At 40.1% G+C, this 27,529-nt stretch overlaps 1 protein-coding gene and 1 long non-coding RNA gene across 3 annotated transcripts; one reads left to right on the top strand and one right to left on the bottom strand.

Annotated features, from left to right (window-relative positions):
• Positions 1 to 795: 795 nt before the first annotated feature.
• LOC309692950 lies at positions 796 to 7,651 on the top strand. The gene is made up of 3 exons (XR_014272532.1): positions 796 to 1,317; positions 5,515 to 5,894; positions 7,635 to 7,651. It is a non-coding gene; the product is annotated as an uncharacterized lncRNA (long non-coding RNA).
• Positions 6,192 to 27,527, bottom strand: LOC309692942 (plexin-C1-like). Of its 2 annotated transcripts, XM_082511865.1 has the most exons (16): positions 26,227 to 27,526; positions 25,081 to 25,203; positions 20,002 to 20,136; positions 19,827 to 19,927; positions 19,645 to 19,750; positions 19,401 to 19,566; positions 17,512 to 17,614; positions 15,954 to 16,029; positions 15,545 to 15,583; positions 15,317 to 15,450; positions 12,454 to 12,633; positions 11,400 to 11,508; positions 9,496 to 9,681; positions 9,261 to 9,416; positions 7,136 to 7,232; positions 6,192 to 7,009 (listed from the first exon to the last, which is right to left on the bottom strand). In XM_082511865.1, the coding sequence occupies exons 1-16, from the start codon at positions 27,229 to 27,231 to the stop codon at positions 6,954 to 6,956; spliced, it is 2,772 nt and encodes a 923-aa protein (XP_082367991.1). In that variant the 5' UTR covers positions 27,232 to 27,526; the 3' UTR covers positions 6,192 to 6,953. The 2 variants fall into 2 exon arrangements, with proteins under 2 accessions (XP_082367991.1, XP_082367990.1); XM_082511864.1 differs by having other exon boundaries at positions 19,401 to 19,750; positions 26,227 to 27,527.
• Between the last annotated feature and the right edge of the window lie 2 nt (positions 27,528 to 27,529).

Here is a 27,529-nt window from a genome sequence, read left to right as displayed (position 1 = left end):
TACTGTAAGAGTCTCCATTAAGTCGTCAATAACCATAGACATATCTTTAAGTTGTTTACATTTCAGATCACAGTTAACAAAAAGTGCCACCCCTCCTGCCTTCTTATTAGATCTATTTATGTACTATAACTCATACCCGTCAATATAGAAATCACAGCCCCTTTTCTCATCTAGCCATGTTTCAGATAAAGCAATTACCTTAAACTTGCCTCTCAAACTATGCAAAAAATCATTAATCGGAGCAAAGTTTTTATATAGGCTTCTACAATTAAATGGTAAATGGTAAATGGCCTGTATTTGTATAGCACTTTACACATCCAGTCATCCACCCATTCACACACACATTCACACACACTGGTGATGGCAGCTACATTGTAGCCACAGCCATTAAAAGCAATTAAAGAAAATGTATTACTTATATCAACGTTATCTCTAAATTGGTCCTCCATATAATATTCACATGTCTCATTAATTGTGTTAAGCACATTCCCTTCTAGATCAATATTGGCTTCAAAGTCATATGATTTATAATCTAAATCACCGCTCATTGTAAATGAGTATTCTTTAAATGACTATTATTCTCACAAAAAAACAAAAGACGAAACAACATTAGCAGTCGGCATCTGTCTACCAACATAAAGTGAAAATCCGGTGATCTTATCACAGTCCCATGTCCAAATTACAGCCTGACTCTGGTCCTCTTCCATACAATTGACTCCTACATATATATATATATATATATATATATATATATATATATATATATATATATATATATATATATATATATGTTCCATTAAGCTTTATCATCACTTTACAGTTTCTCGTCCAAGTTGCTTGGATTTTTTTTCCTTCCGTAATATGCGAGCTTGTCTGGCGATGTCTGCATTCTTTTTTGCAAGATGTTCATTCAAGTATACTCCGCTTCCTCTCAGCTGTCTGGACTGCCTCAGTAAGTCAGTTTTGTGTTTTTGATTTACAAATCTCACTACTATCGCTGGAGGTGCTTTGCATTCTTTCTGGGAAGGGTATAGCATGCTGCAATGTTGTTACTGTGCAGGGGCAGTTTTTTACTCGCAAAAAACTCCACAACTTGCCGCTCCAGTGTTTGCAGCTCTCTACCGGGGGCTCATCACCACCAGTTTTTACACCGATCCCTGTCTCGATGACTCTCGCGTAACTCCTATGTTTGGTTTCCAGACATCCTCAAGCCATGTCTACTGTTCCAACTCCTCCACTCTCATTTCTAAGAGTTGGATTTTCTTGTCTTTCTCTGTAATCAAGTTTTTTAGCTCTTTAATTTGGTCCATCAGAGACGTAAGTAATCCTTGTTGCTTAATTACTTTCTTGACATCCGTCGACAATGAATTAAGTGAAAGCTTGATCTCCTCCAAATCCTCTTCGATTTTCTTCATTTTTGCCATTTTCTCCTCTTTTAGATATCTATCCTTTGTTTATTCGTTTCCCTTTGTTACTATTACCTAATTCCAGGCAGGATCTATAGGCTACTCAGAATTACATAAAATTAATTAGAATCACCAAACAATTTTCACCACGCCTGTTTCTTTCTGCGCCATCTTGTTTCCTGACAATCTGGTTGTAAGATTACGATAATTATTTATTAAAAGTGAGACATTTTAAATGAGAATGAAAGAAAAGCATGTCTTTGTGCCTTCCTTTCCTTGTTAATGCCCTACGTGGCACCCTGGAAAAACTTTGCTAGACCCACCCTGCACAGCTACCAACTATCAGCTACTAGTGATGTGTCGGTCACAAACAAAACGGCTATTAAGGTGCAACACTGAGTTGAAAGCAGTTTCTTAGCACCTGGTTGATGAGGGAACAAGGTTTGTAACAAAGTTTGTCTGGTAGATATCTATTTTGTTGTTTTACGGAGCATATAGCAGCTGACCGCTACTAAGCATAAAGGCTAAGTTTTCACCCACTAGAGGGCGCTAACGTACCTCGTCATGTTTAGGCGGCGATGCCACGATTTCCCTGTTATATGCAATAATTTACAAGTTTTAGTGTTATTTGTTATGCAAGGTAAGGAGAATTAATTTGTGATTAATGAATAAGTCAAAAGGTTAAAGGTAACACACTGTTTGATTTACTAATAGTCTTTTATTCTGTATGTTGTAGCTCTTACGGTGTGTTCACATACACGGCTGTTTAATAAAAGGATTGTGAACCATCAGTTTGAGAGACCATCTTTTCAACCGGGGATGCTACACAAACAGTTTACCCTTGTGTCCTCCACACGTGTGCTTCAAGGACTTCTTCCTGTGTGCAGCAGCTGCATGACTCAGTTGGAAGAACTCTGATTAAAAAAACGGTGCTGAGTGCACGCTTATAGCCCATCTCTGTGAATTGCATTGCAGGGCTCAGCAGACAGATCCCACTCGTACACATTCCTGGATGGCTCATGGATCTGGTATTTTGTGTCAGGAACACCAACTGAGGATGTGGGTTAGATTTCTTTGAAAGAGAGGAAGAGAAGGCCGTGAATAAATCTGTCAAATAAAGTTACACAACTGTAGATGATCGGTCATTTTAGTCCCTCTTCTGTGTTTGTCCTCCTCACAAGGTTTAACACAAAACTGCCAACAGTGAACTTATTAAACTGACCCGTCTGGCAGTTTACAAGTTTGTCTAAAGGGCAGCAGCTTTTAAATGTTGCTGTGACTGACGAATTCACTGCATTCAGTCCAGGAGAAAAGCCTCTTTGATTTTGTTGGAAGAAAGTGGAGGACGAGGATGATATGGGTATGGAGGACAGAGGTCTCGGGTAGAAAAGGACGAGAACGAGGGAGGAAGTGGAGTGAGGATGAAAGTTTGGTTGGAACGCCAAGTTGGAAATGGGCGATAGGTGAAATCAGTTCAGATGAAGGAAGTGCTGTAGTTTGGAAGAAGATAGCAAGAGAGGAATTCAAGCTAATATTGACGTTTAGGAAGGAGGATGAGAACATACAGTTATGTTTGATTGCGGTATCAAAGATACCTTCAACATGAAGTCCACTTTACTCTAGTTTCATGAAAATTAGAGCTGATTGCGAACACTCATGACAATCCAAGAAACCTGAGTCAAGCTACACAAAGTGGGTGAAGGAAACAGGAAGTCAGAGCAGGAACAGAATCGAACATCCGGAACTTTCTAAGAGCTGCTGCGAGTAGCTTTTGCCGTTATATATGTCTGTACTGTTGAAAATCTGTGTTGATTTTGTTACATTGAGGGCCCCGAAAAGCGCTATATAAATGCAATACATTATTATTATTATTATTATTATTATTATTATTAACATAACTGATTTTCAAAAAGTTTAGTCAGTTCATCTGTACAAATGAACTGATTTTAACTCATTCACTGCCATTGACGGCTATAGCCGTCAATGGCAGTGAATGAGTCAATGGGTTTAACTCATTCACTGCCAATGGCTGGCAGTGAATGAGTTAAATGAAAGCATATTTCCTTAGATTATGTGGCTTTTTGATACCAAATAATAATAAAGCTTATAATGCCCTCTTTCATGTAACTGTGGGCACTCTGGGGTTTCTATAACCCGGTTGTCAGAAACTTCCCACACTGTCTGTCAAGTCTGTGATCACTGTGGTTGATGCTGCTGCTGATTGGTTGCTGTGGTGGTGGAGCTTGTGGTGGGCCTGTAAATGTTGACGGCTGTGCTTCTGAGTTAATGAGAACTAAAGCATCGGCATAACAAACACATTACTTTTTTAGCTGATATCACTTATAGTGAAATGAAAACTGGAACTGCTCACAATCTGGTGGTGGTGGTATCAGTGAAGCACACACCAGAGTCTGTGCTTCGTGGGCCTTATTCAGATGTCCACATGCAGTATTTTTAAAAATTGGGTCATGCAGCGTGACCAAGGCTGGTACCCAGAATGATCTGGTGTGCAGGCCTTCAAGTGTAAGCCTAAGTTACACGCATCCCTGTTGCTTGTCATGTGTTTCCTTATGGTATTAAGAGTTTTTTGTTTTTTTTTGTTTTGTTTTTTGTTATGTGCTATGTGCAGAGGTGTGTTTTTTTTTTTTTTTTCTGTTCTCAACCTGATCTCCCTGTTGGAGCTCAATCTGGGGGGAGTTATTTTTTTCTCCTTATCTTTCCTCATGTTGTGCTTTTTCCATTGTTATACCTCTCTGACCTGTCTTCCCCATGTGATGTTTTTGTGTAATGTATGTATGGTTGGAGGGAAAGATGGCGCCGCCATTGCGTGCAATAGGTCGGCAGCCTTAACATGAAATTGCTCACTTGTGGGACTAATAAAGGTATCTTATCTTATCTTTTAATGCCAGTACTCTGGTCCTCAAACATTCTGTCATCGTGAGCTTAAATGGTTAAAGTGACATGCATTCATGAATCTGTCCATAGTCACAAATAATGCAACTATTTTCAGGATTTGTTGCAAATTTCTTGCAGAGCAGGTGTTCAGTCACAGGCCTACTTTATAAAATGATTTAGAGTGTGGGCAAATTAAGTATGAGAGGAGGTTTAGCAGCTGGACATTTCACAAATTAAATGTAGTTTTATTTATATGGCACCAAATATCTTAGTGTAGTGATTAAAACCACACAATAACCGTCAAGCGCCTTTATACTATTCATACATTCATACATGCTCTAAAACAAACTAGGGAGAAAAATGCAACAAAAAAGGAGAAAGAGGAAAAAGCAGTGAGACAATCACATGTACAGCCAGTCTTGTAGGAGACAATACAATATAAATCACATTTCAATGCATAAATATCCCTTTTTAATGTCAAATATATAAAATTACCATCACTCCTACATCCACAAAATCATCTCAGGCTCTTTGCCTTCACAAATCACCCTTGTTCACAGCCACTCATCAGCACAAAGGAGAGAAGAAGAGCACATGCTACTACTTTTATACCCTCCCTTTCATCCCCTGGGTCCTAAAGCCTTCCCAATTACAGCATTTGTAACTTGCGACATAATGGCAAGTCACACCAATATACCCATCTATGCTAATGGAAGGCCACATTTCAGCTGGACTAACAAAATCCCCCTTCTGTAGGTCAGCCGTGGCTTTCTCCTTGATGTTGCTGTCCTTGTCCTCCACCACTTCCTTGAGTGTCTTTCTCGATGGAAGGATAAAGGTGGGGTCATGCTTTTGGACGAAGGCCCTGAAAGCTTTCATTCTCTTCAAAGAGCTGCAAATCCTCCACAAGAAATACAGCAGAGCCTCATCCAACTCGGTCTTTCTGACTTTCACAGTAGAAAATAGACTACATTCAAAAGGGTTAAATTAAGTAACTCCAACTTCAAACATTTGTTTAGGGTACGATCCTATTACTAAAACACAACAAAGAAACAAACTTAGCATTGGCTTTATATCACATCCACTTTTCATGCTGTCAAGCTGACTGTGACATCACTGGTCTAGCCCAATCATCTTTCTGTCACCCTTCTTCAGGACAATCAGCCTTCATTCCATGTACTTTAAATCTCCCATCTGTCATTCTCCCTTGCAGACCCATTTGTGCAACCCACCTCCTCCCCATCACCTCCTCTCTCTCGTCACTCAGGCTCCATTTAAGCCTCCATCTTCATGTCCACCACCAGGATCTAGAGTCTGCAGGACATGCTCTAATCCCCATCACCGCTGGGATTCTGTTCTGCTGCGATGGGTCATCAGAGTCTAACCTCAAACTGAATTCTGTACATCAATAAATCATCTCCAGTTCTTTCAAATGATCTCTCATATTGAAATATATGGGACCTTCACTTGTTGTTGTTTGATGATGTTTAGATTTATTCACTGAATTAAACTGACTGAGTATAGTGTCAGTGTTGGGGATGGACATCAGCCAGGATAGCTTGTGAGACTTATGACATCCACAAAAAGCAGCAGGTCAGTATTATTACTAATGACTTATTATTGGTGGGGATGGTTATCATTATGATACCGATGTTTTTGGTGTCATTGCATGTAAGTATGTATGTACATGCATTTTGGACTGATAGAAACAATGTTACCCTACACCCTTCCCATTTGCATGTTTTGAAGGGTGTGGTTGTTTTTTTGTTTTTGAAAGAAGAATGGAAAGAAAAGCACACCAAGACATGGGTCTTTGTCTCTGACCACAGGACGGAGTCAAAGACTCATGAATCTCTGCGGTTATTTTCTCAGCAGTCCACACACACAGAGTGTCTTTAAGTAGTTTTATTGATTTATTTATAGGGCTATTACATGCTATACTATATCGGATACCTCCAAACATGGGTTATTACTAGAGTGCAGCAAAGGAGATATCTATGGTCAGCTCTGGGAAGTTGTTTTTGACACACAAGAAGTGACCAAACAGATGGATGCAAAGTAATAGTAAGGGATCAATAAAGTATTCTGATTCTGATTCTAAATGTTTTAGAAGGCCTACCAGTATTATGGCTTTCTATTGTCTTTCTCTCTCAGGTAATTTCATTCATGGGAAACAAATGTTGTTGCACATATATCAATATTTATTAAATATACAATTACAGTAAAAATACAATTACTTCATATATGATACAGCCAAAGACTGTATCAGGAAAGCAGAAATAGTAGAAGCTGATTTAACAAAATAATTCAACACTGTAGGAAAGCTTTTATTTGCATTCCGGAGGAGATTTAGATCAATAACCCCTTTCAAGCATGATGTAAAGTATAAAACATATATAAAATTAATAAATATATACAACAACTGGAACGCACACCGAACGTTAACCTACAGTATCATAACCTACCTTGAGTTAAGGTCGAATTATGAGGTTGCCAATCAACCAAAATTGAGAAACCTGAAATTTTTTTTGAAAATAAAAAAATAAATACACCTGAATTAAACAACACAGAAATTAATCCCAAGAGAGGGGAAAAACAGACATCAAGACTTCAAATATAATATCACTTGAATACAGAGACGGGCATCGGTGGTCAAAACCCATTCCTATCCGAGCGACTCTTCCGCCACAGATAAATGGCCAACAACACTGAAAGACAAACGGTAACAGATTTGACCTGAGCGGAAAAACTAGAACATCTTCAATTTGCAGTAGAAAAGGTTTTCAGGCGTTTTTAAGAAATTGTGTCCAGGTTTGAAGAAAAAGCCAACTTACCAGCAAGAATACCGGGTATCAGCAGGGAAAGTACTATTGGAAAGACACTGTGTGGTGGAGGATTACTGAGGCTCACTGTCTTGTCACCATACTTTATCTAGAAAACACAAAAACGCATTTCACAGAGGGACGTCTCAACAGAGCACTGGGTCACAGTATTTCCTCTATTACTACCATTTTGAAAGAAATATCAATTTGAAAACGACTGTAGAGAACTGTTGTTATCTCTATGTCTGTTTCATGGTTTTTTGTTTTACTATGTTCGTTCCTTTCATGTCCCAGTTTCATCTCTGTCTTGTCTTCAGCGTCTGTTGTGGAAGTCTTGTCTCTGTGTTTATTTACCTCCCAGAGGTGTCTCTGTTTAGTTTTTTCAGGTTCACGTTCTCACCGTTTCCTTCCTGTTTTATTTTGATAGTCCCGTGTACATTATATTCAGTTTTGCTTACTATGTCTCATTACTTCAGTCTTCACGTGGTCTTTGTTTTGTTCTCCCCACAAGCTGTGTGATCCATGGGCCCCTGTTGGACGCCAGTCTGTGAGTTACTGGTTTTCGTTCTTACCTGAGCTATTTTGAATAGCACATTTTGAGCTCTTAAGCAATAAAGCTATTTTAAAGTTTGTGTTCGTGAGTTTTGAGTCCTGCATTTTCGTCCCACCCTGCCTGCCGCATAGCGAAACCTGACATAAAAGGATTGATTCTCATTAGCTTTCCCTCACTTGTTGTACTGTTTCCGTTCAGGTTGCCAGCCCTCACCTGCTGCCTTCTTGGTGGTGCTCCAGTTTCTCCCAGCGTCCTAGCCTCTTGCTCTCCTGAAGCTTCTAGTGCGATCCCCCTCTTCCATAGGTCACTTGCAGTTTCACCCCGTCTTTCAGATGGATGCTTATTTTCGTATAGGCTGTTTCTTCTGGTATGCCAAATATATGGATGATGCTTCTTCACGATCTTGCTCAAGGTTGGTTTTTTTTTTTCCTTGCATCTGCTGTGCATGGCTCAACAACATCACAAGGGCCTCGTTAGCTTCTTTGTGCCACTTTCCTAATTCTGTCACCCAGCACTGCATTTTGTTAAGTTTTGCTATTTCTTCTTGAATTGTTTCCTGAATTTCTCCAAATTTCCTTTTCATAGCATAACTGATGCAAGTTAGTTCTTTTTTTCACTTCACTTTTGACTTCAGCTTTGAATATTTTTAGTTTTTGTGTGAGACTCTGCATGGTCACTGTGCTGTCTTCATGCCTGTGTCCATCTGTCCCGTTGTCTCTCTTCATCCCTTTTCAGCTTGGTTAGCATTTCGTCAGCTTTCTTTGGTTTCTTCTTTTGTTTTCCTCACGCGCATGCATCATTTGAACCGTGTCAGTATTTTTTAAAGTCAGTTCTTCCCAGTCAGTCACGTCTCCCTGTCACTGTTAGTTACTGTTGTCTCTGTGCTCCATGTTCTGTTTCTAAGCCCTCCTTGTGTTCCTGGTGTCTTGACTCTAGTGAAGGTTTAGTTTTTCTGTCTCATGTAGTCTCCGTGTGCTATGTGCTTGGGTCTAAACCTGCCATGTTCCACGTCTCTGTGTCAAGTCTGCTTATGTCTCATGCTTCCTGTTTTACTTTGATAGTCCTTGTCCTATGTCAGTGTATCTAGTTTTGCTTCCCTTTGTCTCATTATGTCTGATTAGTCCCAGCTGTGTTTCCCTCCTGTTTCTCATTCCCTCCTCGTGTATTTAAACCCTGTGTTTGCCTTTTGTCACGTCATACCCTCATGGTTGTGTGATTCTCTGTGTGTTTGGTTCATTAGGTTTCCCAGTTTAGTTTTGCATTGTTTATTTATTCAGCAAATAAAGCTGTTTTCTGAGTTTTGCCTACAAGTCTGCATTTGGGTCCTTTCCTGCCTGCCACACACGACCATTTCATGACATTTTTAAAGGCAAATAGCGCTGATTTGATCTTTTCTTCTGCTAATTGTATTTTAAAGCTCAATAAAAAACCCCAAAAAAACAGTAATTTGAAAACATACCAGAAATGTATTTATGGTGTAAATTGTTAGCACAGTACTACACTTCTGAGGACTTTGTAAGATAATAGAGATGTTGTGATGTTATACCTATTATCACATTAATCACACTTAAAAGAAAGATTTACCTTTAAGTCATAAAATTCTGTGTTGGGTGGCCTTTTAATCCGACAGATAAATAAATCCATCTCTTTGGCCTCCAGGATACAGGGGTGTTCCTGTTTGTCTTGAACGCCCCACACTGATAACTCTTCTTTTGACATCTCCAGGTTGTCTGACTTTTTCTGAAACAACAACAGAAGTCTGATCTTCAGTGAGCTGATGTCATATGTTAGTAGATTGTTTCAACAGACGCAACATTACCTGTATGGTGACGCGTACATCTTCCCCTGTTCTTATAGCCGTGAAGCTGGTAAACTCAGGGTCCGGATAGTAGGTGATGTTTGTGGAGCAGGCCAAGGTTTGATTGGCTACTTTCAAAGACACACTGCTGCTCAAAGTTTTTTCAGCTGCAGGTGTGTCATAGGTGAGACTCTGCAAGGACTTTGACTGTATAACACAGAATGTATTTAGTGTGTGGACAGTACAGCAAGCAGATGATGATGTCAAGGTAAACCAAGCACAAACACATTTCCAAAAGAGCTGGAATGCTTACGTCACCTTATTTTGTTGAGCATAAAGTGCATCCAGGAAGTATTCACAGCACTTCACTTGTTCCACATTTTGTCATGTTTATTCCAAACATTCCAGCAGCTATTCCTTATTCCAAAATGGATAAAATTCACTTTCAAGACTCTACACACAGTGTACCACAGTGACACAGTGAATGATAGTTGTTTGAACTTATTGCAAATATAGTTTTTTAAATTAAGAATATAACATATACATAAGTATTTCCAGCCTTTTCAGATGTGGGGAAGGGTACAGAAAAGGTCCCAATGAGCAAAAATGCTGGCCTCTTGTATGGAACCACGAGGACTTCATAGTTCTGGCAGCCTGGCCAATCTGAGTCGGGTTAGAAGGGCCACAGTCAGGCAGGAGAACCTTCCAGAAGGACAATCATTTCTGCAGCACCTGAAGAACTCTCAGACCATGAGAACAAAACTCTTCGGTCTGATGAAACAAAGATGGAACTCTTTGGCTTAAATGCAAAGTGTTGGGAGGAAACTAGCACTGCTCATCACCTGCTCATCACCTGGCCGATACTATCCCTACAGTGAAGCATGGTGGTGGCAGAATAATGGTTAGGGTTGAGATGAGATGAATGCAGCGATATGCTGTGACATCCTTGATGATAACCTGCACCAGAGCACTCTGGACATCAGACTGAGGAGGATGCTCATCTTTTGGCAGGAAAACAATGCTAAGCACACAGTCAGGATAACAAAGGAGTGGCTTCAGGACAGTCTGTGAATGTCCTTGGGTGACCCAATTTAGAGCCCAGACCCAACTGAACCTCTCTGAAAATGGCTGTGCACCGATCCTCATCATCCAACCTGATGAGCTGGAGAGGTTCTGCAAAAAACAATGGGAGAGATTTCCCAAAAATAGTTGTGCCAAGCTCATAGTATCATAATCTAAAACAGTTAGGTCTGTAATTGCTGCCAGAGGTGCTTCAACAAAGTGCTGAGCAAAGGCTGAGAATACTTACATGTTATCTTTTTGTTTTTGATAAATTTGCAGGAATTCCAAGCAAATGTATTTCATTTAGTCTTTTTTCGGGTAATGTTTCTAGAATTTTAAATGGAAAATGAATTGAATCCATTTTGGAATGAGGCTGGAACAACTGCAGCGCTCTGAATACTTCCTGGAAGCACGGAGCCTTCAGGAATTCTTGACTAAGAAACTAGAAATATTTACATTTAAGTTGTGTTAAAACTGTAGCTGTAATAAATGTCAGACTGTAAATCCAAAATCCTCTTCATTCCTGCTGCACTGAACCATCTGTCTGACCCTCACTTTCATTTTCTCATTCATATATTCAACAGAAAAGGACACATCAGAGTGCATTAAAGAGATAATGATCGGGAACATGAAAACCTACTTTGCTCATTGTTAACATGAACACTTTTGTAATTAATCGTTCATCTAGACAAAGACGCCAATCGGTTACTCTTTCAGTCACAGCTAATCTCTCTGAAACTTTGTTCACCCAGTGTTTCCCAGGTTTCCCAAGCTAGTGAGTCCATCAACTCAGAGCAGAATGTTAGACTGACGTATTCAATTTAGAATAAACAGTCCCATTTCCACTGTGTGTGTCTGCAGACCTGATAGCTGCTGTTTGTGGGAAGCTTGACGTCCTGCTTGGTGTGGCTGTGTTTCACTCCTTCAGCAACCTCCAGGTGTGACCCCATGAGTGTGAGCTTCCTCTTCCCACTGCAAAACACAGAGCAGCATTTATGCAGAGCAGAGAATATGAAAGACTCTTGATCACAGAGAAGTGAGTCATCCTTGGATCCAGCAGATCTCACTGAAGAATAACGAGAAGCTTATTGTTTGATGGACCAGAAAAATAACCATCTGTCTATTTTCTTTCCTGCCAACCTGTTATATTTGTAATAAATAAATAAAACTAATGTAGTTTTAGATTCGGATGATTAACACCACCTTGACTATCTGCCTCAGGAAGACTCCCCACTTCACTAGCTGGGCCCACGTCCTCATTTTAGGTTTGACAGCGTTGTAGTAGGTAAAAGTGAATGCTTTGATATGACTTGAGCTGTGGTTTGGGGAAGGCCTCGAAGGGGACTGGCGACGGCTCCCTGGCAGATCCCCGTGTACTAAATAGAAGTGAAGAAGTTAAAGAATGGAGAACAAGGACGGAGGGAGGGTGGTGCATGTAAACGAGAATGAACAGCTTGCAGAACTGGGGAAACCAGAAGGTTGTCATCTATAGACGAGCGTGTTTGGAAGCGTGGTCCTGCTCCTGAAATTACGATACATAATCTCCAATAAAATGATCTGCAGATGATTTTGATTAATCAGGTTTGTTATTGCACTTCTTCAGAAGATAATTTCTTAGAGACAGTGTGCTCCATATGTCACATTAAATGAGACATATGGAGCACATATGGCTGGGGGGTCATGGTTTGGTCCTGCCTTCGCTATTGTGGTTGAGGGTAGGGACGGCCTTAGGCGTCTGGGGATTCCCAAAGGTGGCCTCCTCAAAAACAACTATCAGCACAAGTTTCTTTTAATCATAACTGCAAAGAAACTGACATTAAGCAAAGAGTTCAAACTCTTTCTGTAACCTCGGCTTCTGGAAGTTGTGGATCTACGATCAGCAGTTATCACTAACGAATTGTGCAAAACTAATTTTACCTCATCCAGCTGCTGCTTGGAGTAATGTTGCCGCAGGATGGCAATGAGCGGTAAGTGATGTTGGCGTCACCATGGCAACTACCATCTTCTAGGATAACACACACACGGACCACACCTTTGATATCTGTGCTGGGAATGTGGAACGTCAGACTGACGCCAGCGTTGTCCCAAATAGGAGACCTGAGCAAAGACACACAGACTCAGTGACATCATCACGACATGCAGAAAACCTTCTTTTGGTTTTTACTAATTTCGTTGTTTGTACCTTAATTTTCAATGCTTAAGTTATTTTATTGTTTTGTGTGGGAGACTTCATTGTGAATTTCACTGCATGCTGTAAACTGCTGTGTTTTTTCTTACTGTGCAGACAACAGTACATTTCTCCTCCTTCTGTTTTACACTCAGAAACCAAACAATCTGCGTTTCAAACTGTGCATCATTTGTCCTAATTTCTGCAAGCCTGAGTCTAAAAGCTCCAAAGCCAAAAAAACATAAATAAAAATCAGCGTGTCCAGTAAAAATGAATATTTGTTGTCAATGAAATCTGTATCAGTGTTTTTTAAACTCATTTTTAACTATTTTGCCATCGATAAGTGCTGGGTGAGAACTCACATATTCCCAAATTGTAGAATATGGTGGTTTGTTACCAGAAATGGGCAGTAACGCGTAATCTGATTACTTTTTCAGATAACGAGTAAAGTAAGGGATTACTATTGCAAAAACGGTAATTAGATTACCGTTGCTTTCCCGTAGGAACGCTGCGTTACTGCGTTACTAAAACCGTGATTTTTTTTTTTGCGAGAATGTCTCATGACAGTGACGTAAGCGAGTGCGACATTTGTGACAACAGCTGTGTGCAGATCAACAGTGGATCATATATGGAGTGCAGAGAGAGTATGAGCGTGCAGCGTTTAAAGCGTGGAAGTACTGACCTTACTTTGAGTTTGATTCCATAAAAAGTGACAAAAACATTAGTGTCCGCTGTGCGTGGGAAGAAAACTTCTTTTTACAGCGAAAAAACCCCTAAACAAGCACCGAGTAGCTACGACGTGATGGGATTCTTCCACTGACCGCGGCACACCTGCACCAGGGTAAACCTCCGCCTACCCCACTCCTGCTTTACAGGTGAAAATAGAGCAACAAGACCGCTGAATCTTTGACTTTATTTATTTTCTGCTGTGTTTTACTTGCATCTATTTGAAAGACTGAGTGTAAACACAAAATATATATATATTTTATGTGCTGGAATGTGCAGAAAATAGGTTTAAATGTTAAACTAATTTCTTCCAGTCAGAGAATGTTGCAGATAATTTAATTTTTGCTTGATGCATAAAGTTAAAAGATTAAAACTAATAAAACAAGTTTTAAAAAGAGACTTTTCCATCTGATTACATTTTGTATGATGGATTATGCAGAAAAAGTAGAATTGGGCTGAAAGATCTATCACTTTATCACCTCTTCAGGTTGTAAATCGTGTTTTTAAAAAGTAACTAAGTAATTAATTACTTTTGAAAATAAGTAATCAGCAAAGTAACAGGATTACTTTTTTGGGGAAGTAATCGGTAATTAGTTACTGATTACTTTTTTCAAGTAACTTGACCAACACTGTTTGTTACAGAGGTGGGACCAAGTCATTGTTTTGCAAGTCAAAAGTAAGTCTGAAGTTTTTATACTCGAGTCAAGAGTCAAGTATCAAGTTCCTGGTAAAGTCTGAAACTTTGAATTTCAAGTCTTTTCAAGTCTTTAAAAGAAAAAAGAAAAAAAATGCAATTATATGCTAAAAAGGAGACCACTTATCTCAACACATGATGAAACACGTGAACTTACAAAATATACACAAAGTTATTCTGAAATTGCACCTCTATAAAATGCAGCTCAATTAAACTTAACTGTAGGAATAGTCTTCCCCTGAATGAAAATTGCAAAAGCAGAACTTCTATTCAGACAAAAACTGCTGAGATTTCCACAGTAGAAAACAAAGAACCATTGCAGTAAATGTAGTGCGCTGTGATTGGCATGTCCTCTCTCTCCTGCCTAGTCTGTTTGTGCACATATGTATCTGTATGTGTCTATGTCTGAGTGACAGAGTGTGCGTTCCCTGCGTTCAGGTACAGGACCCAATTTCTGAAACAGACCCCGCTCACCATCCACCGACAATTGTGAGATAACAAGCTGCATGTTAGATGCGCTTGTAGAATTGGATTTAAAATAGCATAACAAAAATATCATAGACGTGAAAGCCAAACAATATCATCAACGTAGCCTGGACAACATTTGCTAGTAAGATGAAGTCAGCTATCACATCGTAGCAAAAGAGAAGCACCACCTACTGTTCTTTATGCAACTTCAAATGTCGGACAAAGTTGGAAGTTGTTCCATCTTCGGCTGTGATTCTCTTCTTGCATGTTTTTGCATATTGCATTTCATTTTTTGTTGACTACTTCGTAGTTTATGTACCTGAAAGAAATTCCTCTTGGCAGCATTTTTGGCTTGAGTGTTTTTTTGTTTTTGTTTTTTTTTAAATCTGGTTAATTTGATTGGCTGTGCAACAGCTCATGCACACAGTATGTAGTGTGGTGAATGAATGAATAAATGGTGCACACTTTTTATATAATATGCTTGTTAAATTTTAGATTTGGAGTAATATAGCAAACCTTTTCAAGCAAACAGGTTCAAGTCCAATTCAAGTCCCAAGTCATTGGTGTAAAAGTCCAAGTCAAGTCACAAGTCTTTTTTCAAGCCATAAAATTAATGACTCGAGTCCGCACCTCTGGTTTGTAATATGGGTGGTGTTCCCCTGGATTAAAATCTGCTCTTTATTCAGTTATTTCTCAGCATCTTAGTGATCTGTACAGTGACTCACTCTTTTGGAGTACATTCAGCATGCGTCTGGATCCTCACTCGTGTTACAAAACCAAGGTTTTGACCTGATAACACCGCATGGTTACTCCCATAGAAAGACACCACACTGGGAGTGATGGAGTAGATCTCCGGCCCCTGGCAGCAACACACAAAAATAATCAGATCATTTAGTTTCCTTCTGCTGACATCATGACCTCTACTGGATGGGGATAATGAGGATCAGACTCACAGATTTCTTCCCAGACTCCAAATCGTTGCAAGCTCTGTCCTGCGGGAGGGATACAGCACTTAGCATCTGCACAGCACTATAATCTATCAGGACTGACCTAGGACCTGTTGTAGCTAACGTTAGTTTAGTTCAAAAAGAGGAGTAAACAGAAAACTGCTAATAAAAGTATTGACATTTTTTTTATAATCTAGACATGTAAATCATTGTACTGATGAAGCAATAAGCACTTGGTGAATAACATTTTTTAAGTTAAAAAAATCGTTCTTTAGCATCTCTGGTGTATGTTTAATAGTTTCATTTTCTACCATCAATCCCATGTTTCTTGCTCAATGTTAAAAGTGATGACTTTAAAATAATGTAGCACAGACTGATATGAAGTATGAAAATCCAGAAAATCAGTCATTAGTACATCAGTCTTTCCTTGGTTAGCCCAGGAACAGCTGTTTTTGTTCCATCCACAACCAGCTTTGATGCACTCCTGACACCTGGACAGGAGACATATTGGAGATGAGATGAACAAAATAAAAGGTGTAATCACAAAAAAGATGAGCATGAAGAAGAGACGGGAAACAGCTTTCTTTTTACTCTGACTGTGAGTTGTTTCAGTCATTTAAGGTGATCAGACTTTCTGTGTGTGGGACTAAAAAAAGGACCAGATACAGTAACAAGTCACATTTTGTCTAAGTATAAAACATCGTGGACACTGATCTGATATCATAAAAGACAGCTGTGGTTTTGTTATAACAAATGTTTTACTGACATCAGGTGAGAATTACAGGTTGGCAACCAAAACACTGCATAGGATTGTTTGACTGTGTCTTATTGGTTTTTACTCACTGAAAACAGGAAAAATATTTTTAAAATCCCATCTCGTCAGGTTTTCTTGCAAACCTCATTTTTTAAATGTAATTAAGTGTACAATTAAGCAGTCAAAATCTGGTATCCTATACTTGAGTAAAAAAAAAAAACATTTCCAATAATGATTTCTTACATTAATTTGATATTTCTAACACAAGAGAAATACACATAGAAAATGCGAGGAAATAAGGGGGGTCAGTAGGAGGGGGGTCCGGTGGCAGTGTGAGGACCTCAGATGATCGCGTCCTAACAGGTTTAGTTTGTTCACAGTGAAAGTAAGGAATCTCAGAGAAATTATGCCGAGTTAATTGGAATAAAATATTGATTTTTTTCATCGCGGTTGCGCTTTTTTAAAAAATGTAAATTTCTCTTGTTTTGCAAACAAAACTGTATGTGAGGGAAATGGAGATCAGTTTTGGATTCAGCACCCTACAAAACATAAAATTTTACCAAAAATATTCCTTGCAGCTGAAAATGTTTTTTTGCAGACGTGTCTGCGCTCACACGTCTGGTGGGACTCGCCGAGACAAGAGGAAAGCAGTCGAGGAATCGAGGATGCGACGACTCTCGTACTTTTCATGTGTCTTTTATCTAATATCTCATTTATTAATTTTATTAATTTCTTATATTTTAGTCTCTGCTTTAATCTTGGCATGCACTTCAGTGAGAACTGCAGAAACATTCAGTCTGCGTTATTCTGCAGGAATTAAGGGGGAAACCGGCTGATGTTCTGACTACAGCTGAATTTAGGAAGCTGTGTTAGTTTACTGTGCTGACTAACAACATCTAACAATAATGATGATGTTGCTCTGGGGAAACTCCAGACCACAGCACATTGCGAGTGCTCACTTGATAAAAATTCCTGTCTAAAAAGTCTCTGTACACCTCCAGACGTCCTTTTTGTCTTGACGATGGCTATACTACACCAAAATAAAGACCACTCGCTAACAACGTCTGATACAGTTACAATTATTAAACTTTTCTAGCTTTGGTCATGAAGGTTTCATTCTCTCTGATTTCTAACCGTGACCTGATTGTCTGATCTGTCTGATGTACTGTAGTCTGTCCACAGTGAGTCGTTGAATTCTTTCTGATATTGATGGACTTACAACACGAAACTTGGCGCTCCCCTGATGTTAGAGCAGTCGTTTAACCTCAGTCGTTGTGACAGTGGTGATGTCCCAAGTCTGAATTTTACTGTGACATCAAGGCCTGTAAATTTAAAAAAAAAAACTTACGATGAATGTCAGTGTCTCTGTTATTACAGGGAGTGCAGAATTATTAGGCAAATGAGTATTTTGTCCACATCATCCTCTTCATGCATGTTGTCTTACTCCAAGCTGTATAGGCTCGAAAGCCTACTACCAATTAAGCATATTAGGTGATGTGCATCTCTGTAATGAGAAGGGGTGTGGTCTAATGACATCAACAGCCTATATCAGGTGTGCATAATTATTAGGCAACGTCCTTTCCTTTGGCAAAATGGGTCAAAAGAAGGACTTGACAGGCTCAGAAAAGTAAAAAATAGTGAGATATCTTGCAGAGGGATGCAGCAGTCTCAAAACTGCAAAGCTTCTGAAGCGTGATCATCGAACAATCAAGCGTTTCATTCAAAATAGTCAACAGGGTCGCAAGAAGCGTGTGGAAAAACCAAGGCGCAAAATAACTGCCCATGAACTGAGAAAAGTCAAGCGTGCAGCTGCCAAGATGCCACTTGCCACCAGTTTGGCCATATTTCAGAGCTGCAACATCACTGGAGTGCCCAAAAGCACAAGGTGTGCAATACTCAGAGACATGGCCAAGGTAAGAAAGGCTGAAAGACGACCACCACTGAACAAGACACACAAGCTGAAACGTCAAGACTGGGCCAAGAAATATCTCAAGACTGGTTTTTCTAAGGTTTTATGGACTGATGAAATGAGAGTGAGTCTTGATGGGCCAGATGGATGGGCCCGTGGCTGGATTGGTAAAGGGCAGAGAGCTCCAGTCCGACTCAGACGCCAGCAAGGTGGAGGTGGAGTACTGGTTTGGGCTGGTATCATCAAAGATGAGCTTGTGGGGCCTTTTCGGGTTGAGGATGGAGTCAAGCTCAACTCCCAGTCCTACTGCCAGTTTCTGGAAGACACCTTCTTCAAGCAGTGGTACAGGAAGAAATCTGCATCCTTCAAGAAAAACATGATTTTCATGCAGGACAATGCTCCATCACACGCGTCCAAGTACTCCACAGCGTGGCTGGCAAGAAAGGGTATAAAAGAGAAAAACTAATGACATGGCCTCCTTGTTCACCTGATCTGAACCCCATTGAGAACCTGTGGTCCATCATCAAGTGTGAGATTTACAAGGAGGGAAAACAGTACACCTCTCTGAACAGTGTCTGGGAGGCTGTGGTTGCTGCTGCACGCAATGTTGATGGTGAACAGATCAAAACACTGACAGAATCCATGGATGGCAGGCTTTTGAGTGTCCTTGCAAAGAAAGATGGCTATATTGGTCGCTGATTTGTTTTTGTTTTGTTTTTGAATGTCAGAAATGTATATTTGTGAATGTGGAGATGTTATATTGGTGTCACTGGTAAAAATAAATAATTGAAATGGGTATATATTTGTTTTTTGTTAAGTTGCCTAATAATTATGCACAGTAATAGTCACCTGCACACACAGATATCCCCCTAAAATAGCTAAAACTAAAAACAAACTAAAAACTACTTCCAAAAACATTCAGCTTTGATATTAATGAGTTTTTGGGTTCATTGAGAACATGGTTGTTGTTCAATAATAAAATTATTCCTCAAAAATACAACCTGCCTAATAATTCTGCACTCCCTGTAGTGATATGTCTGAGCTGAGCCAGTATATAATAATAAACAGAGTCAGAGAACCTCTATCATTATATCTGAGTATAATATATTTTCTTATGTTGGCAAATGTTGCAAATCAATAAACAACTTTTACTGTGAAGTGTTTTTAATTCTTGGAATTATTTCTGAAAAGCCACTGACCATCAGCAGGAAGTGTACGATCAGACAGGATGCAGGTGCAATGTGGGAACTGTGGAGGAGGGCTATTCGAAACACAAATCGAGCCAGACCTTGCAGCAAACTGACAGGCAAACCTCGATGACACTTCTTCACCCACAGTCAGGTGTGCGTGGACTTTTAGTGAGATCTGAAAATGAAGAACAAAACTGACAAATAACTGAAAGCCACAAATGGTTACAGTCCCGAGTGTGTTTGTAAGCTGCACCTGTCCGGTTGTGTCCTTTTCTACTCTGTGGGAAATCATTTTGTGTTGGGACTCATCAGGAATGGACAGCCAGTCTGAATCTGTGCAGTCATCTTCAAATGTGCAGCTACGAGAAGAAAAAGAAATGATCACCAAGTTCAGAATTGTTTGAAGACGTCAGTTGCACGTGTTGTTTCTCTCACCTGCGTTTAGAGCTACACCACACACAGTATGGATCCTGTGCAGACCAACACTCCTGCAGATTTGTGTACGTGCTGCACTTCGACACAGGAACTCGCTTTATCTAGAACAACAAACACTGTCAAATGCAGCACAGGTACATGTGACGTTCAGATAATCTGTAAAAAATATAAGTACCTGGTTACTAAATGGCACATACACATGTTTCTGATCCACTGGATCCAGATGTAATTTGGGAAACACTTTGCGGTCATCACTGGTCCTGTAGAGCACCGTGGGACAGCCAGCGTGATAGTTCCTGTCCACAGACAGCTGACAACAAGAAGGAGGTTTTGCCAAATTTGCCTTTGAACACTGGGTTAAAACTAATAACGGGATCACACCAGCGCAGAAATAAAAAACAATGTGTAGAAAACACTGCTACTGTTTTAGAGAACTCTTTGTTGCTGCCTAATTTCATCACATCCTCCAACTGTCATTGTGTTGCTCAGTGTATGAGTCAGAGTGATTAAATTTCTGACCCCATGAAAAATTTCATGTAGTCACAAAATATATTTGGGTCTTAAAATGAAGGTGATGCAGCTTTTTAAATGTAAATTAACAGCTTTAATAATAGCTGTAAATACGCTTTTTAAACTTTGTCTCCAAAAACAGACAATATGAAAAATAGGATAAACATGAATTCAGGATACTCAGGCGTAAAGAGATGTGTAGAGATGTCATGGTGAGTGTGAGAGTGCAAGGGAAACAAAAGGTGATAAAATGATCAGACACTGACATGAGACCAGTGGAACATGTGGGAGTCCACCGTGAGTCAGCAGCTCTGGTGTGATAGTTTTTCTGTTTGGTCCCCTCTGCAGACCTGATCACAAGGCACCAACCTCGAGCATGATCTCAAAACAACCCCCAGATCCAAGTTAAAGAAACCCGGTCTACAAGCTGGTTGGCGGTCATGTTAGAGTGATACCGCCAACTTTTGAGGGTTGTACAGATTGGGTCATATCAGCACAGACATTTAAAAAATACATTTAATTTTAAATAGTACAAAGACAATAAATACATTTTTTGAAGCAAAGAAAATTTAATAAAAAAAATGAACACTGACCATTATATCCTTTTTTTGAACTGGATGCCAATACATTTTTTTTTTTAAGTTACAAAAACAGGAACAAAATTTAAAAAAAAAATATTAGTGGAACATCTCACAACTCATTAAAAGTTTATAGTGATTAAAACCAGTTCAGAGTCCACTTCTAAGGCCTGTAACAGCTATATTGTAGGTGTTACCGTAAAGTTAAACCTGTTTTAGGCTGGACTGTTTTCAACCAGGTCATATTTTGTTTATATTTCAGGTCCTTTTAATATGTCTGCTGTTTACCTCAGCAATACACCACATCTAATTACTCTGGAGGAGGCTGTAAAACTTTGTGAAAGTCCATTTGGAGTCCATAAGTCAGTAAAGCTCAGTTATGGCAGTGATAATGAGACAAGTTTTTGAGGATATCCTGAACTTTTCTGTAGGCGAGTGCTGCTAGTTTTGCTGCTGTTAGCAGCTGTTAGCCTCTTTTAGCTGCTGTTAGCCTACATTTGTGAAACTTTCTTTGAAGTGGATCTAATACTGTTGATCTCAGACACTTAATGAAGAAACTCTAATATGATGTGAGAATGTTATCAAACTGTAAAGTGGGATTTTTAGGACTATTGAGCCTAAATTAGCTGGCATAATCTCACCTGATAACCACCTGTTGTTGTTTAGCTGCCACAAATAAACGCCTCCTTTTATGTATTTTTAATGGATGATGTCTAAGTTCATAAGAATGTATCACTTTGGTTGAAGACGTAATGGCACACTTTCTTGTATAACTGATGAGCACAACGTTCTTTTTTCTATTAAATTACCTAAAAATACTTCATGTACCTTTAAAAGAAGATAACATAAGGTCTGAGAAAGTGGACATATTTTATTGTTTGTGATCAGTTCACTTTCTTTGCATGTATGAACACAAATGTCATACTGCGACCATAATGACCTTTAATTGACAAACATTTTATATTGCAATTAAGCCAAATAAAGTATTACAGTTGGTATCCATGCTAAAGGTCTGGGTGTTAAAAATGATGGTGAGGGTAACATGGAGCCTCATGGCAGCATTTCAAATGTTGAAACAAACACTTCCATTAAACTCTCAGATCGATTAAGCAATGTCTCAGAGTGCAGCAAATCTGTCTCCTCCTCTTCTCGTATTCAACCACAAACAGAAATGAATGCACTCATGATCCATGCTGCTTCCTTAGAAGAAGCCATGCTCTATATAGCAGAATGACTAAGAAGCAGAAAAGAACAGTTTTGCAATAAAATAGAAATATCTGCAGCAAACAGCAGCGGTGCTGAATGCTGAGATCATGGCAACGTTTCAGAGGCCCACTCAGATGTAATGGTGTCATATTTCTAAACAGGATCAGCACGAATGCTGCAAGATAGTGACCGGAAAAGGAGTCGTGTCATCAGAAACATTTACTGTCTGCCAGCATCCAGTTAGAAAAACACTTTAGAACACTTTACTCTTTACTCCGTCGAATTCCTCTAGAATTAAATGAAATTGTTACATTGTGACAGTTACACAGTAGTGTAAGGAATTTAAAGTATTGTGTAACTTCAGGTAATATAGAGGAAAAGAGACACAAATTAAATTATTAGCAATTTTAAGTAATGCAAAAATAATTTTAAGCAGTAAGTAATTTACAGGTGTTTTAATGGAAAAAGATATACAATGTATATAAGACCCCCCTCTGCCTCCCTGTGGGTTGGTATGTCTGTGTTCTTTCTCAAGATTGGCTCTTCTACAAGAGGCCTGGGAATCTGGGGGCAGTGCTTAGCTTAGCTGTCCCAAGGACTTTACTCTTCTGAACAGAGATCTCTGATGTTGTGCCTGGAATCTACTGAAGCCGTTCTTCCAATTTGGGGGCTACAACTCCTAATGCTCCTGTTACCACAGAGAGCACTTTGGTATTTCTCTTTTTTCTCACTCTCCTTCCCGACCTTGCTGTCTGCCAGGATGTGGCAAACCCAGCGGTTATTCAAAAGAAAACAATTGCATTTTTTGTTCCTTGTCAACCACCACATTGTCTGGTTGGTTTCCATTGGATCTTGGGGACTTCAGGTGGGGAAAAGGTCTTCCTGTACACTGTCCCAGGCACTTGGTTGTGCTTCTCAGTGTACACAGCTTTCATCTTACATCCTGCTACTTTGTACTGAATAGTCACTGGGGTACCTTTGGCCAGCCTGCAACTTGGGTCCTGTCAGGTGTAGTGGACTCCTACATGATCATGGCAGCACAAGAACAACCATAACTACAAGATCAGAGGCCGTGTCCTTTAAGCTGGCCTTTTTACCGGCTGGCAGGATTTCACTTTGTCTACCTGTCGGTGGTACGGCCTATGCAGGGGTTTGCTCGTCCAGGATAGTTCCTCCTCCTGTTCCTCATTAACATGTGTCTTCAACTGCCGAGGCAGTCTTGAAGCAGTTAGTCTTTAGGGACCACCTCTCTGATGTATTTGAGGATGCTCCATGTTCCATTCTGGCTCTGACACTCGCTGATCCTCACCCTCCCGCTTCCCATTGCTAGTAACATGGAGATATCTGTACATTGTGAGGAGTTTTCGTATTTTGATTTCAGTGGCATCCTCCTCCTCCTATGGCCAGCTTATTATTCTATCTGGGTGTCTAATGACTGTCAGGGCCTATGTATTTGTAGTTTTAATCCCAACACTTTTTACCACTCAGTTGGCTGCTCAGTACACATCTTGTCTACTTGAGGTACTTGACTGTGGCTGACCTTTGTGCATTTCTGTCATGTTTCCTGTTGACCTGTGGGATATCCAGGTACTTGTATCCTTTATGTCTGCTTCTCTGCCCTCTGGCAACTCCATCACCTTCACTCTCTTTGCAATCATTCATTGTAAAGGAGCTGACTGATGATCGCTTCACTCCTGAATTAATGTCCGTATCAGCTCTCTGCAATAAGCTGGCTTAGAGGGTTGAGGTCTATGCAAAAGCAGTAGGTACAGTGCATCACCTAGATATGTTTGAAACTTTATGGTGACATGAGTGATTGCCTTTGGGGTTGTTGAATGAATGTTCTTAGTGCACTGTTAGTCTGATACAGTGCCAAGCACTCCAGTGTTTGCGTGTGGGGCACTGATTGACAGGCTTTCTCGTAGTCAGTGCAGCGGTGTTTAGGGTGGTCTGCCTGGTCTAAGAGTCTTGGTGCACTGCTCTGTCAAACAGGAGTAGATGCCTTCATCCTGTTTTTATTTCTGAGCAAGTGTTCACTTGCCTTTCATGGAATGCTGCTAGCGACTTCAGCCAGTTCTTCTTCTTCCAGTATTACTCAGTTGCAGTTCAGGGTGCATCTGTTCCCATGTTATTATTTCGTTGTAGCTGGGAGAACAGAACTGGAGCTTTGGAGAACAGACCATTTATTGTTTATTTCTTCAGCTTAGTGGCTTGAGCTGTGAGCCTTTGTTTGGCAGCTTTCAGAGTCGCACTTATGTACTTATATTGTACTTCATATTCATCTATTCATCATGCTTCTCATTGAACCATTCTGCATCTCGGTAAACTGACTAACATTGTTCCAGACTTCCTTGATTGTGGTTTCAAGCTTTCTTCCCTTCCTATATAGATGTTTGACCTGACACTCATGTGCTTCTCAGATTACTGTGGTAGTATGAGCTCCCTGTTTCACATTTGTAAACTGTGCCAGTACATCGGGGTAGTCTGTCTTGTTTGGGTGGCTACCCTAAGTCAGAGATTCATCTGCTGAAAATCACTTCACTAACTGACATCAGTAGCATCTATCTAACTTTGTGGGAGTGGCAAGAGAACTCAGTTAATCTTTGGCTTTATTAGATCACAGTAAAATGCAAGAGACTATGGCAGAGGAAGGCATTACATGGAGCTGCATTCCTCCATCCATTAAAGCCATTAAGCTACTATTATAATTTATACATGAGTGTAAATGCACCCTGAAAGAAAATACTTTAGTAAATATAGTAAATATTGTGTCAAGCAAGCACAATATGATTCTTTAACGATGTGAGTGAGCTGTCAATACAGAATCTCTGCTGAATGGGTTTTTTTTTGTCAACTACATGAAAGCAGGTGGAGGATGATGAGTGATGGAGGAGAATCCAAGCAGAAGGCAGTGTTAGATACTTATTTCTATTAACTGATATCTATTACTTAATACACACCTTAATGAGCTGCCCGTCTCCTGTCCCAATGAAGAAAACCATCCAGCCTCTCTGCCTCACTGCCAGCACAGAGGTCATGGAGCTGTGCCTGAAGAGCACTGCCTTCGGTTTCAGGATCTTTGGCTGAAAAACAGGCAACCAGCAGATTGGATATTTACAAATAACTAACCAGAAGAAGTACTGAAAGTACCTGATATAGAAATAGCATCTCATTACTCAAAGTCTAAAAAAAGCCTTGTGTTGTTGTGCCATCAAAGTGACCTCTATTTATTCACTTTGTATTTTTGTCTTGTCAAAAAATTAAGTGCTAGCAAATACTTCGTAGTGCCAGTTGAAAATTAAGAAGTACATAATGTGGCAACATGTCACGTGTACTGTTTTAGGGTTTTTTCTTTTCTTTTTTTTTATTACATCATGTGTACAGTTTAAAAATTAGCCTTAAAGAATCAATGGAACTAAACTTTTTTATAGATCATTTCTGTTTACATACATTTACTTAATTGAATACTAATTAGATGCAGTTTCACACACAACACGTCTTGTCTAAACAGAATGATCTCCCATCCACAGCTGCTAAAATCCAGAGAGTTGTGCTGGTCAGCAGCTGCAGCAACATGGTTTCTACTTACAGTTTGGAAAACTAATATTCTGATAATGAATCAATATGAGGTCCTATGAATGCACAGCACCAACTCTACAGAAGGCTTAAGCTGGTCTGTATACTTTATGGTTTTTAATAAATCAAACATCTTCACATGAACCAGCAGACAACACAGTACTTTAAATACCTCAGAATCCTTATTCAGTCATGACTTTTAGTTCATTTTTTACAATATGAGGCCCTGGATTTTTTTTCTGTTTTCTAAAGTCTAAATATTTTTAAAACTTTTAATGGAATATTTTGTGCCATTTATTTGATTCGTCGCTGTTATTTTAGTTCCACCATAATTATTTTTTGTTTAGTTTAATAATACAGTAGATTGTGTCCCTGCACATTTCTTACAGTTGTTATGTCTTTTTGATGCCACATAACAATGACTTAATGCTACTTTCTACAAACCAGAGAAAAAAATGGGACAGGTGGAAACAGTTTCAACACAAAAAATAACCATTAAAAAAATAAACTTAAGTTATTCAGCGACCCACCGTCGCTTCTGTTGGCGCAGAGGTGTAGAAGTCTGGATCTCTGTCGGTGTTCGTGCTGTAATCAGGGCTGATGTCAAACACCATCAGCTCGGTGTCGGTGTCTCCTCCATCGATACTGAACACGCCGCTCCAAAGCACCGGCTGCTCCCCCGGGATGACCGAGGAGGCCACGAGTCTGCTGCGTTCACCGTTAGAGACACTGAGAGTCGCGCCCCGCAGAGACCTGAGTGTGTCAGTTTTACTTTTATCGCCTTCGAGCCAAATGAGACGGACTCTGTTTGTTCGAGCTGAGAGCACGTTGGAGAACAGATAGATGGTTGAACTGATCTGAAACCCGTCAACAAACTCCACGTCACCTTTACTTTTGATCCCAGGTTCGCCCGAAGCTCCATCAGTCACAGAAAAAATACCTCCACCCTGTTTGTTATCCGTATTCTGAAGGTTGACAGCCTGCTGATTGATACCACACTTGTTGTTTTCGGGCTGTTCTTTGTTTTGTTGGATCGCGGTCAGAATGTAAGCGTCGGTCTGAGTTTTCTTCTTCACATCCACCAGAAAGCTGACAGACCTGCTGCTGTTCTTCAGAGGTCCCACCTGGAAGTGTTCCCTGTACAGAAGGTTGGAGATGTTCTTCAGGTCCAGAATCTCGCAGTAACCGCAGTCATCGTCAGTCACACCGCAGCTGATCAGAGAGTCATTCTTTGTGAATGGCAACAGCACGTTGATGCTGAAAGTTGCGTTCCACTCAGCTGCCTCAGAAACCCGGTAAAACTGGACATCATCCTGCTGGTTTCCGGTCTTTAAGATTCCTCTCTGGGTCAGACTGTTGATCAGACTCAGGCCGTGGCTCAGCTGGTACAGCCTCTCCTTTGTGGCGACGTAAAGTGTGTTTGAGGTCACGGCGAACTGACGGATGTCTCCATTAAACGTGAAGCCTCCATCCTCCTCCAGGCACAAACCCGGTTCTCCGCAGAGAACAGAAAGCAGAGCGAGCAGCAGGATCATCTTGAACCTACAGCAATACTTCCTCTACACAGCGAAGTCTGGCACGGCACTCGGCTCTCTCTCTCTGACGTGGTGTCTCAAGACTTGTGCGTAAAAGCGCAGCGTGGGTCTAAAAGCTGAGACGAATACTGCCTTCCGAAACGTCAGAACAAAGCCTGTTCGGCTTTTTTTTACATCCTGTCAGAAATTATATCTAAGAGACAAGTTAACAGTAGCAGCCTCTCTCTCGGTGCCATGAAGTCAGAAAAAACTAAGGAAGACAAGACACATCCTCTTTCTGACGTGCACAGTTGTCTAA

The sequence above is a fragment of the Aulonocara stuartgranti genome (genome assembly GCF_965226115.1).
Source record: "Aulonocara stuartgranti genome assembly, chromosome: 17".
In the NCBI taxonomy this organism is placed as follows: Eukaryota; Metazoa; Chordata; class Actinopteri; order Cichliformes; family Cichlidae; genus Aulonocara; species Aulonocara stuartgranti.
This window is presented reverse-complemented; position numbering and strand designations above follow the sequence as displayed.

Coding starts and splice junctions, on each gene's coding strand:
- LOC309692942 (XM_082511864.1), bottom strand. CDS start 27,231: ATGATCCTGCTGCTCGCTCTGCTTTCTGTTCTCTGCGGAGAACCGGGT. Junction 16,030..17,511: donor GGAGCGCCAAGTTTCGTGTT/GTAAGTCCATCA, acceptor TCTCCTGTCCAG/GTGTCAGGAGTGCATCAAAG. Junction 9,682..11,399: donor CCACAAACAGCAGCTATCAG/GTCTGCAGACAC, acceptor TGTGTTATACAG/TCAAAGTCCTTGCAGAGTCT.